The sequence below is a fragment of the Dendrobium catenatum genome, unplaced genomic scaffold (assembly GCF_001605985.2).
Source record: "Dendrobium catenatum unplaced genomic scaffold, ASM160598v2 fragScaff_scaffold_819, whole genome shotgun sequence".
Classification (NCBI taxonomy): Eukaryota; Viridiplantae; Streptophyta; class Magnoliopsida; order Asparagales; family Orchidaceae; genus Dendrobium; species Dendrobium catenatum.
Window position 1 is genome coordinate 771,852 of NW_021319281.1, and position 13,547 is coordinate 785,398.

At 35.3% G+C, this 13,547-nt stretch overlaps 1 protein-coding gene across 4 annotated transcripts in view; it reads left to right on the forward strand.

Annotated features, from left to right (window-relative positions):
- Nucleotides 1–2,304: 2,304 nt before the first annotated feature.
- Nucleotides 2,305–13,547, forward strand: part of LOC110109816 (SNF1-related protein kinase regulatory subunit gamma-1-like) — an 18,236-nt gene continuing 6,993 nt past the window's right edge. Inside the window, exons 1-2 of one of the 4 annotated variants that reach the window (XM_028696702.1) lie at nucleotides 2,305–2,506; nucleotides 11,799–11,845. Coding sequence is in view for 1 of the 4 variants with exons in the window: in XM_020841017.1 (XP_020696676.1) it covers nucleotides 11,834–11,845 (12 nt within the window). In the remaining 3 variants the exon portion in view is untranslated. Of the gene's footprint in view, nucleotides 2,507–11,798; nucleotides 11,846–13,547 lie in introns of those variants that run through there. The other 3 variants (XM_020841014.2, XM_020841018.2, XM_020841017.1) reach the window with 3 other exon arrangements.

Sequence of the window (13,547 nt, forward strand, 5' to 3'; positions counted from 1 at the left end):
TGTCCAAGATGATAATATATCATCCTGTATGATTAGCACAAGTTGTTAAATCTCGTCCAGATAATCGCACTAAATGGATGTCTTGACGATGGAAAAATAGTTTGATCATCCAGGATGATCTCACGATCGTCCTGGATGATTAGTTCAAACCCGTAAAAATTTTCCAAACCATCACCCTGAATAGAAGGAGGCTGATGTTGATCGACCAGGAATAACTAAAGTTTTTCTGAATTGATCGTCCCGACCAATCCTGTGATCATCTAGGACGATTTAATCCAGCAATCAAACCTTAATTATTTTCCTTAATAACCAGATTAATTTAGGTATAATTATGTTTCATTATCTAATATGATATCCTGGACGATGTACAAAAATAAATAATACCTAAATAGATCGGGCGTCTGATTCTTTCTGATTTAAGTTTATCATCCCGGCCGATATAAATATCATCTAAGACGATGCGCTTAATAACAGCTACCTTAACCAGGAAGCCCTAATTATGGTTTCTATTTTTAACAAATCATCCAGGTCAATTTGTGGATCATCCCGGATGATGTGACAAAAAACAGAGAACTCTAAAAACAGACATAAAATTTTTCTCATTTGTGTGTGCAAGGTTACTTAGCATCATGAACAACATCATTTACAATAGACTCAAGAAAGGGAAAAGTTTACAAACTGACTCAGACCTAGTTTACCAAATCTTGTGCTGGTTCAAATTACAGTTTGTTCTTGTAGACCTGAAATGTTACCAGGGAAGGCAGTCGTAGAGAAACAGAAGTGTTTGCTATCATCAAAATTATACTCCATGAAAGCATATTTGCAACGCTTTTCTTATCATACAATATTTATCTATTTCTTCTAGGTGTATCATTTCCTTTAGCTCTCATACTTTATAAACAAGAGGTTAATAAACATATTTTAGACTAAATATATTTTTAATATTCATAGAGGTCAGTATATTTTCTATTGTTGTTCAAGAAAATATTGTGTGGGTGTTTAGATTGTAGAGGCAGATCTACCTTTTTAGAAGAATTTTCTAAGAGGGGAGTGTTGTTCCCCGTCTTCAATTAAGGACTAAAATTCTTCAATTAGGGAATGAAATTCTGGAATTAGTTTACTAGAAGCTTTCTCCTAAACAGGTTAGCATAACCCTGGACGTTAATTTTGAGATATGGAACATTTTTTTTATTGTATCTTGAAGAATCTTGGAGAAACCGCTGATGCGATTTCTTCAGCATTTCAAAGGTTTGAGAGATCAGATATTATAGTTGATTATGAGGATTATCTTCCTCCAATAATTATCAGATATGAGGATTATTCTCTTGTTCTTGTGTTGGAATACCCAATTGGCAAGAACTTGACTGGAGTAAGGAAATTTGTGGAAATTTCTTTTGGGAGGTTCAATATAGGCATTGTTGAAGTCATTTATGTTTTTAAGTTTGGTTATGATTCCTTTGTAATGATAAATGGCAACTCTGTTATAGGGAAGGATGATCTTTGTGTTAATGTTTCTTTTGTTGGAGGTTTTGTTAGAGTGAATTCATCTACTTGTAAGGGAGTAGAGGTTATGTTTCTTGCGGATTCATTTCTGACTGCCGGTGTTATTGCTGTTAGTTGGCAGCCTTTGATTGGATAATCCATGGAAGATAGTTTGGGCCTTCCCAGATGTTCTGGTAATGGCATGAAGTGGGATCCCATCCCATCTATGCTAATGGTTTGTTAGTGTTTTGTTCTTTGATGTTCAAGGCTTTCTTGTTGAAGGATGGAAAGGTGTGGAGGCATCAGGTATAGGAGCTTTAGAAGCTGTGAAGTTTCAGTGTCGTAATATGGTTGAAGAATTATATTTTTAGGTCAATGTTGTCTTTTTGGATAGATGTTCTTTTAGCAAGGTTTTATTAGCTATGGGGATGGCTGATTTTCTATGCATGGAGCTCAAGCTCCTAAAGGCTATTGAAGACTTATCTAGGATAAGTGGTTATGTGACGATAGGGAAAAATATCCCCATCTTAATGCAATTTGTATTTCCTCAAAAAAAAAAAAAAAAAAACCTCTCTAATTTTAGCTACATTATTGCTATTTTTATTTTTTTAAAGATTTTTAAGCCCCGTTGTTTTGCTTGTCTTAAATGCTGCTTAGTTTATATTTTAACGTTTAAATATAATTTCTCTTTTCTATATTATACGCTCATTATAATTAATTTTATATAGCCCAAAATCTTCCGGTAAAGAAGTCTCGTTTTCAGTTTGCATCACCCGCAAAGATATGCCCAAACTTCAATCCCCAATTAGGTCGTCGATAACATATCGAACAGCTCATCGCAGCGCTACCCCACAGGCATCATTCAACTTACACGTATTCTCAATACGAAGACACCTATACTGTATAGAATGAAAAAAAAAAAAAAGATAATTGTTAGTTCTTTCATATTTCAAGAGCATCGGTTGGTTTTTATTTTTCTTGGATTTGCGAAAGAATTGTGGAAGTGAAGTGCTTTGCATGTGAGGCAAGTATTCTCATCAGAGGCAGTAATTGCATCTCCCCCCTTCGTTTTTTTTTTATTTTTCCATTTTGATAGTGAATTGTTATTAGGGCTAAGGTACTGTAGAACTTTCGTTGTACTTGAATTTCTAAACGAATTCCTGATTTAAATTCTCCATCTAATATAATGTTTGCGTACTCCAATAATTAGTGCATTTAGGACGAGGGCGTTTTGTTTTGCGCATTGATTCTAATGTAGACAAGAAATGTTTTGTGCGCTTCTTCTTCTAGCGAGTTCTGTGGACTATTTCTTCGGCTTTTTCGGAGGATCTGGACAGACATTTTTTTTCTCCTAAGAAGTCTGAGAAGAAGGGTGTTTCGAATTTCGAGGGTATTTTATTTACGGAAGAGAGGCTCCAAAAGACCCCATTATGAAAAGTGGGTCTTTGAAGCTCTTGGACATATGGCAAAATAAATCCCATTGCAACTTTGGTCGTCTTTGATTGGGTTATGGAGCTTACTCAGCTTTAGCTTCTATAAGGAGCCTGACAAATTCTGGTAGATATATGAAGCTTATTCAACCCCGATATGGAGCCTACTCGACTATAACAGTTGTGTGTAGCCTATTAAATTTCGATGGTAGTGTGAGTCTGTCCCACAGATGGGTGCATGAAGCCTTCTAAATTTTATAGATATATAAACAGCCCAACTACTATAAGAAGTTTACGAATTTCCAAAAAGTATTAGGTGCCTCCCGACTTTGATGGTTATATGAAGTCTACTCTATGGAACCTTCCCAACTACGTTAGTGATTGTAGCCTACCCTGTTTTAGTTGTTGTATAGCCCCAAAGGGTATGTGTAGTCTACCAAAATCCAACAAATTAATGGAGCTTAAAAACTTTCCGGAGTTTATGGAATCTACCCTACTCCATCCTCCTAAATCATTAAGTTTGAATGGATTATGATCTAAGGGGATTTGACCCAATCTACAATATCTTAAGGGAAGTTTATATTTGTCCCACCGAGATATCGTTATAGGATTTGACACATAGCACGTCCCATATGTTCATAGAAATTCCTAGTTGACATCTAAAAAGAGAAGCTATTGATGCATCCCATTAAATGTTCCAAGGAGATTGAAATTTAAAATGACTTCGTCTCAACCTTACTATTCAATAGGTGATGATATAGCTCGAACATACAAATGCCCTCTCTTCAACATGCAGTCATGTGGCTCTAACATTTAATAGTGGGCTCTTGTGGAATCTTGCCAATCGAAGTCTATAGACCAATATGGCTAAGAATACAATAGAAGAAAAATGGTGGAATGTGGTTTGGGTCCCCACAAGATTCTCTCATCAAATCATAGTGAAGTTATGGTAACAAAGAGTTAACTTAAAATATAGTTTATTAGGTTCTTCTTTTGACAAGCTTAACTTTCTCCATAAAAAATGCAACAATAACTGATGGGGACATCAGATCATCATGGAAAGTTTACCAGCGACGTGGCCGCCGATCTACGACCACGATCGAGTCTTTATATTTTTGAGTCGATGTATTTTATTTTGATGCATTTTATCATAAATTTTATCATTTGCTTATGTGTGTTTTATTATTTTCCGTTGTACCCTTTTTTTATGTGAGTTGTCATGTGTAAGCCTAAGGGCATTTGTGTCATGTTATTTGGAGTCATTGTATGAGGCTATTTAAAGCCCCTTTGTATTATTTTGAAGCTAATGAATGATTATTAGAGAATTTTGTTTTCTTGCATTGGAGCATTGTGAGAACTTGGGAGTTCTAGTGGAGAGAGCTTCCTCGGAGAGCAAGGAGATAGCGCAATACCCACCAACTTAGATAAGTCGGGTTCGTGGTTCTTTCTTGATCCCCCCTTCACTCTTCTCCTATCTCCTACCCGCTGGCTTCCTTCACCTCACCCGACCACCCCCCTCCCCACCTGGACCTCACGGTCCAGCACCTCCACCCGATCTCCAGTGCCGCCGGCCTTGACCCCAAACGCCGGCCCCCATCTCCAGTGCTCATTTTATTGGGTTTCCTAATTTGGGTTAGCCTTAATTGGGATTGATTTGAATTTCAATTTCATTCAAAGTTGAATTCAAATTATTTCCTAAATTGAGTCAATCTATTTTAGGGAAGTATTAATTTTAAATCCAAGGGAATTTCAAATTCAAGAGGATTTAAAAGAACTCTTTCCTAATTCTAAAATCCCAATTTAAGAATCCTTAATTGCTCCCCTCAAATCCCTCCCCAATCCATGGGCCCGCCGGCCATGCAAGATTAGCCGCCGGCCCCACTTCTCTTTCCATCACTTGGATTTTCCTAAATTTAAATCAAATCTGATTTAATTTCAAAGTTCAAAACCTTTCCTAATCCTCATGAATTATTTAGGGAAAGTTTCCAATCCTAGACTCAATTTAATTTCAAAATTAAATTGAATCGTTTAAACCCTTTCTTAATTCATTCACCCAAAGATAGAAGCTTGAACCTCCTCTTAATTTGTTTCTACAAATCCCTGAAGCTCTCGGCACCTACCCCGTACCCGCCCAACTCCTCACTAGCTCTCTTTCAATTGGTCTGCTCTTCCTGAAGGAGAAATCTGAAAAATTCTTTCAGATTTTTGGGTGGTTAGGTCCACTCTTCTTGCAAGACCATAGAGAAACTTCTTTCTCTTTGGTTGCTTTGGCAAAGTACCCCCTCATTCTAAGAGTTGATCTTCAAACATCCATGAAAGGCGGACCCTGAGACTGAGTACGGTATCACGTGGGACGACGACGGCTACACCGACATTTTCCGTTCTACATTCTTCGACGTGAACCCGGAGATCGACCATACAATCGAAGAATACGTAGATCGTATTTTGTTCCAATTAACGGAAGCCATTGAAGAGCACTTTGAAGGACTTGAGTGGAGGATCTCAAAGTCTTCTTGACGAAAGGTCTCTTTGTCTCTCTACTTATTTTCAAATTATTCTAACTCCAAATTCTCACTTGGTTAAGATTGTAATCTCTAAAAACTACTCCGAATGCTCTCGCCAAAGCTTAGTAAATCATAGGAATTGAGTGTGCTTTCTATGCATCCTAGATCTCATTGTTAGATTAGGGATTACATTGGAAACCACTATTCTGTGTTGTTGTTATTTTCTTAAGTCTTCTTGAATGTTCAAAATTTGGTGCATGTAATTTATCCTATGCAATATTAACTTCCTCTTTGTTTGACTCGCCGTGGACAATTGTAAGTAATTTAATCCGAATTATTTTAATCAACGAGTTGTGCAAAGCCTAAGTGAGGATCATAACATTGCATCTAAGTAGTCCTGCATCAATAACCCTACTCAAATATATTTAGAAGGGTTATATTTTTGGACTTAAATAAATGTTCAAAAATAAGGGCCTACTATTGGGCCCATAAAAAATATCAAGATTACTTGAATCCCTAAGCTATAACAAATCTTATGGTTGACTATAGCATCCCGACATGCTTAAGACAACCCTATAATGGTTATAATGAATTAGATCGAGTCATAGTGATCTAGCCTTGGGAAAGGATGATTCAAGGACTCCAGTTTCTATAATAGGATTCCTTTTATGTTCTAATACTCATTAGAATATTGTGTGAGGGTTTCTTTAGGTGTTGTAAACTAAGGGAGCTAGGCTAATGGTGGAAGGCAGCTGAAACTCAAGAGCATCTCCCTTGGGATTCAAGGGTTAGGGTTTGGAATGGGGAAGGATCTAGGGTATGAAATTACTTGGAAGGGTTAGGGCAATGTTAGGAGATATGTTCTGGGGTATTTGTGGGAATCCAAAAGCTTTGGGGGTGTGGAAGTGCAAAGAAATCAAGACTAGATCTAGGAAAATATAGTTTGGCCAATTTGACTAGTTTGATCTTATTGTGTTAAATGATGAGGCTAAGGACATATGGCGGGTTTTTGATGCCTTGGGATTGTTAGATGGGTGTGTATAGATCAGATCTTGAGTAGTGGTGTAGATCTAATAGTTTTATAGGATAATGGAGGGGAGAGGACCGAAACTAGGTCACTTGGAACCCTTCCATGGCCCATTATCCTTAGTTATGGTTTCCACTTTGTGTTGTGGTTGTAATGGCTAGAGAAGGGTGTGAAAAGGTTGGAGATATATAGTGTGAGCGGGTAAGAGATTAAAAGAGAAATAAACAAGTGTAAAAAGAAAATACCTAGTTTTCTCTCCAAGGAGATGCCATCACTAAGATCTAACTCTAACTCTTTAGAGTCAATTCTTTAAAATTTTTAAAAACACCAAGACATATTTTTCATTCATTCTCGCAAATATTTAAAGCATCATATCAATTATAAAGTTCAAAATTCAAAAACCTAATAAAAGCAGGAAAATTGAAAACTAGCTTGGCCAAAATAACAATGGTGTGGAATTGGGGTGTGAGTGAAGCTAACTCGTTAGCTGACTCAAGCTCGATTTGATAAATAGCTCATGAGCCAAGCTCAATCAGCTAACGAGCCAATTTTGAGCCAGCCTTGACTCGATTCGTTATTTTGTGAGCCATCTCATTTAAAAAATATTATTATATAATACATTTAAAATATTCGAGCATTCAAGATTTTAAGTATAAAGTTGTTAAATATATTTAAAAATTATATTTCACTTGTATTAAGTCATTTTTTATTATATTTCTTATAATTTTTCATTTTTTTACCAATTTGTTGTAATAGTATTTTGAATCATAACATTTATCTTCTTCATGATAAATAAGTTGCCTCGTGCTTAAACTCGCAAAATAAAGCTCGAGCTCGAACTCGATTTATTAATTAAGCTCAAATGCAAGCTAGGGGTGAGTCAAGCTCGGTCGACTCGTTTATGCCCCTAGTGTGTAGTCACCCCAATTTTTCTTCTATCAAGGAGTGGCTAGCCATGATGAAAGCTAATTAAAAGGGGGAGAATGTGATTTGAAAATCATCCATATAGAGAGAATGAATTAATTGTTGAATATTCAATACTTTAAATTTTGAATTATATCATTAATCATTATTATAATTTATATAATTTCCTTTATAGAGGGAAAGAATGAAAAAAAAGGAAATTTAAATTTTAAATTTCAAAATTTTAATTTTGTACTTTAACCATTATTCCACTTTATTTTGTTCTATACTAAGACTTTTTCCTCATCTTAGTTGATGTTGGTCTCTTGGCCACATTAATTCCATCTTGCATCTTGAGCTCTTGATCTTGATCTTGTGATGAAGCCATGATACTATTATTTCTATAATAGATTCTTTATCCTCATGTAGTGATAAGTCCATCATGATGTTCTACTTGATGTTCTGCATCAACTCTCCCCCACTTGAAAAATATGCTTCTATAAAGTTGATGTAGCAAGCTCAAGGTACACCAAGTTCCAAATTATCTTCTCTAAGTTTATGTAAGGTGGTGGAGTATATATGGGTGGAGGTGGTCCTCCAAATAGTAACACCTACAGAAGTAGTTTTATATACTTCACCAAAGAGTTAGCTCACCAATAATCATGCTCAATAATTTGTTTAGTCGGTAGCAAATTAGATGCAGTAAAAAGATAATTTAAATATAGTATAAAAGACAAGTTTGGATTATGATCATGTAGTTTAATGTCTCTAGTTTGTATGTAATTATCACATATTGTATGGTAGGGCACATGAATATGGGATAAATTATACATACTGCTGGTATGCTCATATGATGGATAAGTTTGGAACATAACAGGAACATGTTCATTATCACTCATGTCAACTAAGCGTAATAAATTTGCATGGAGATTAAGAAAGTGAGATGTTAGTGTTAATTCAACCTCATGCAAATGATGATAAGTCAGGCTATGTTGTACCAAATATAATCCATATACTGTGATAGAGGAAGTCCTATGGTTAGTCAAAGGATGATCATCTAGACGAAATGAGTTAGAATTCTACTTTTTAATTGGATTAATGCATATAATAGGTTGTGTGTTTAAGTACACAATAGGTTTGTGTACTTCATGGGTCATAGATATGATATCCTATCTTGGGAGGAGATGGTCATCAGATTTAAAGTCAAGAATTGTGTCAGATTAAAAGCACTCATTCTCTAGTGTGTGACGAAGTTAGTGTTGTATCAGATATGAGGTGAACTAATGACATTAAAAATAAATTATTAGTTGGTATGTCAATGAATGGCTCAAATGCTGCATCTTTTGGTGCATCTTCATAGATTGCTATGGTTGGTGCATCATAATTATGTAACTGGGATGGTAATTTAGATATAATAGAAGTGCTATATAATGTCTGTACAATAGGGAGTGGTCACTAGCTGTCAGTTAAGATTGCTAACATAATGATTTGATTTAAAGTACTTGAGTGTTTTACCATTATTTTTAAATACATAGAAGTTCTCAGGTTCATTATAGGATGCATTTGTTTTATCAAAGGTTTACCTAAAAGAAACATGATTCCCAACCATATTAATGATATCACACAATATATGATCGTTGTAGCTACCCAATTTAATGGGAGATAGCCACTAAGATGTCACATTATGGGATGTCTCATTATTCCAACTAATTTTGGAATGGTAGGGAAAGAGTCAAGTTCTTATGTTGAACTCTTTTGGTTGTTAGGAGTAATATAAGATTTATTTTGCTATTCTTATACATAGCCATCTACTTTTATTTTTCATTATAAATTGTTTGGATTAAGAATTTTGTATCTTATTTGCAGTCTATTGCTTTATAAGCTTTTCTATATTATTATTGGTTGGACCTGATGATATCCTAGTAGAGGTATGAAAATGCTTAGGAGATCAATAAATTTCCTTGCTTTCTAAACTTTTTTATATTATTTTTAAGATTGAAAATATGTCCAATGACTAGAGGAGTGTTGATTCTTATTTTTAAGAGTAAAGGTGATGCACATGAGTGTGCAAATTACAAAGGAATTATATTAATGTGCCATACATTAAAATTATGAGAGAGAATAATTGTGCATAGGTTAAGAAGTGATACTAATGTTTCTCAAAATCAGTTGGATTCATGCCGGGTGGGTCTAGAAAGCATATGATAAAGATCCAAGAGAAGTGTTTTGGAGAGTTATAGAAAAGAAATGAGTTAATAATGTTTATGCTTAAGTCATTAACGATATGTATACATGAGTTGGTACTTGCGTTCAAGCACAATGTGACCAAGTGTTTTTCTATTTCAAATGGATTATATCAAGGATCATCTTTAAGCTCGTATCTTTTTGCTTGCTTTAGTCATGAATGTTCTTATTAGACATTTGGAAGAGGATGTACCCTGACATACTGATGATATTCTTCTTATTGAGACTAGAGAGGGAGTTGATGGAAAACTATTATGGCGACCTTAGAGTTTAAAGATTTTTGTTTGAGTAGATCTAAAATTAAATATATAAAGTGTAATTTAAGTAGTAATGGATCTAGTAGTGAGATTGTGACATTGAGTGATTGAGTTGTTAAAAAGAGTGCACGTTTTAGGTAATCGGGTCTATTATTCAAAACGATGGTGAAATAGATTTGTATATTATTAGTAGCATTCAAGTTAGATGGTTGAAGTGGAGGAGTGCATCGGGCCTATTGTGTGATAGAAAAGTATCACAAACTTAAGGGAGAATTTTATGAGGTATCACAAACTTAAGGGAGAATTTTATGAGATGGTGGTGAGACCTGCAATACTTTATGACATAGAATATGGATCATTAAAAGAGAAGCACAAAATTAAGATACAGTGTTGTAGAGATGAGGATTCTCAGGTGGATGAGTGGCTTTATACTTAGAGATAGAAATCAAAACTAATACATATGTGAAAAGGTTGGAGTAGCTCCAGTGGCAAATAAGATTAGAAGGAATCACCTTAGATGGTTTGGTCACATAAAGCATTAACCTTTCAATGGCATGCTTAGGAGAGTATATATATTAAATCTGGCCTATATTAAGAAAGGTATAAGTACATATAAAAAGGCTTGGTTAGAAATTATTAAAAATGAATTTTTTATAGATTGACATGAGACTTTGACTCTTAATAGGACCCAATAAAGAATAAAAAAATGATTCATGTAGCCAACCCCATATAGTGGGATACTGGCTTGAAATTATTTTAAGTTATTGTAGTAAGTGATAGAGATAAATAAAAATACAAAGAGTAAAAATGAAGTGCAAATCGATTTATCATGTTTTGGCCATGAATCAGCTTATATCCACTCATTTAGTCCTCAAATTTTGCACTTTTTTCTCCTTCATTAATATAAGGTAGCGAGGCCTCTCCTTAATGGGCAAGGGAGAAACCCACAATACTTCTACTTGAAAGTGAAAAGCATGCTACTGCTAGTATAATTAATTAGGTAATCAACATTCACTTCAAGGTGTGAAACTAGCCACTCCTAGCACAACTCGCTAGATAGTCGTAAACCTTTACGAGATTACTTTTGAAAACCAAGGAATAATTTTAAAATAGAAAACATAAGGTACAATATGATTAGTTCAAAATTTGAAAATTATAATTAATGTTAATTGATTCTATTCATTTAATACAAAAGTAAGGAACATAATATATTATGATACATTTCGTTCCATATGATCCTAATATCAATTTTCATTAATCATATAATTATTTATTTAATTAATCTATTGATTTCTTGGAACTTAAATCAGCCCTAATCTTATAGTACGGTTGCTGATTTAACATTACAACTAGTTTCAATTTTTTAAAATATTCTTTTGCTTGATATAATTAGTTTTTAATTTTAATCGTATACATATGTAAGTCATCTTAACATTCCAAATACTTAAAAATACAATATTTAATAACTAAAAATAAATACAACATTTTTGCACTTAAGGTTGATCTTCTTGGCAGTCACGGTAACATAAGCTAATTGGGCCACCTTCTTCACATTAATCATAAATATGCTGCATGATGTATTTTAATTCGTGATTTACATATTTATGTTTGACTTGAAGTAGTTTGGCTCATATTGTTTTTTACATATTTAAGTTTGACTTGAAGTAGTTTGGCTCATATTGTTTTCTGCACAGTGAATGTCCACATTAGTTAAGTTTATTGTGTATTACCTTATCTTCAATGGATATTACTCCTATTGGCTTTCTAAGTAATCATTTCCAAATCTCATTTTATTTCTAATTTTAACACCAACCATTTAATAACATTTAATATTCTCATTTCTATCAAACTCAATTTAGCTATCAATGATTTATTTTGTTGTCATGATTATTCGATAAGTTTTATGCTGGTTGCCGACTACCTAATGAAACCCTTCATTTTTTTTATCCAGTGCTTGGGACCTGACAACGACTGTATTGCAAGAGGATGTACCATGGTGTATGCTTTTTATTGATAATTTTCTTCTTGTTGATAAGACGAGGAGTTGAAGGATAATTTGAATTATGGAGGTCAACCTTAGAGTCTAAAGGTTTTCATTTGAGTAGATTTAAAACCAAATACATGTAGCGTAATTTTAGTACTAACAGATCTAGTGGGGCATTATGAGTTTGGCAATCAAGTCATTAAAAGTACACATTTTAGATATTGTCTATTGTTTAAAGTGATGGTGAAATAAATGGGAATATTATTAGTAGAATTCAAGTTGCATGGTTGAAGTGGAGGAATGCATCAGGCCTATTGTGTGATAGAGAAGTACCCCTCAAACTAAAGGAAAAATTCTATAAGATGATAGTGAGACCTGTAATGCTTTATGATGAAGAATGTTGGCCTTTAAAAGAGAAGCATAAAATTAAGTTAGCTGTCACAGAGATGAGGATGCTTAGGTGGATGAGTGACTTCACTCTTTGGGATAAAATGCGAAACAAGTATATTTGTGAAAAGGTTGGAGCAGCTCTATTGGCATATATGATTAGAGAAAGTTGCTTTAGATGGTTTGGTTGCATAAAACGTCGGCCTTCTGATGTTGACCTCTGTATAATACCCAAAAGAGATGAAAATGAAATGCATACCTGAGCGAATCCCGCAAATATCGCTGAAATTCTACAAATCCTGCTCAAATCGCGCCATATCACTGTACATCCGGCGCCGTTCTGGGATTTCTGCGAAAATCCTGCGACCGTTGTTCAAAACGACGCTACTCCTCGTCGTTAAATAAGAGAGGAAGAGACCTCCATTCGGCTGCCCTCTCCCATGATGCTCTCTGGCTTCCCTCTTCTCACACACGATCTCTTCTCCCACCATCTAAGCTTATCAGAGCCTCTGATCTGTTAACCTCTGCATAAATGAAACAAGAGGAAAAGAAACCATGAATCCAGCATACATACATCGCATACCTGTTGGATCCACGAAACCGTGCAGAAATCCCGCACCTCTGACTGTCGAACCCGCAAAATTCGCAAGAAATCCTGCCGAGGCACTGTAGATTCAGCGCTGTTCCGGGAATTGCTCGCCTCGATCGCGCTCTCGTGGACGTCGTTAAATACCGCGACCAAACTCCTCTCTACGCGGCTCTTCCCAATCTCCTCCTGCTTCCGACTCCTGCTCATGATCCCGCTCCCGATATCTCCTCCTCCGGTCGAGACAGAGAAACAGAGAGAGAGAGAGAGAGAGAGAGAGAGAGAGGGAGGAACAAGCCTCTGGCCGACTCCTCTTTCGCCGTCCAACTTCGCTCCAACGACGGCTCTCCCTTCCTGTCACGATCGGAAGTTACGACATTTTGATCGGAACCCGCAAGGGAAGCCCGCGTGAAGATAACTTCCTCCAGTCGCGTGCTTCTTCGGCGTTGTCATTGCCGTCCGACCCCGCTCTTTCGTCGACGTTCCCTTCTTGTTTGATCGGAGCCGGCGACAGAAGCTCGCCGCCGTGGAAGGTAACTTTCTCCCTCTCACGCGCGTCCATGCCCGAATCCCGCAAATCTGTCGAGCCAAGGGATTTTTCTTAATTTTATTATTATTATTATTTTTTATTATTCTATTATTATAAATAATCTAATTATAATTATATTAATTAAATATAATTAATTAAAATTATTATTTTTAATTAATTAAAATTTATAAATCAATTATTATTAGTTAATATT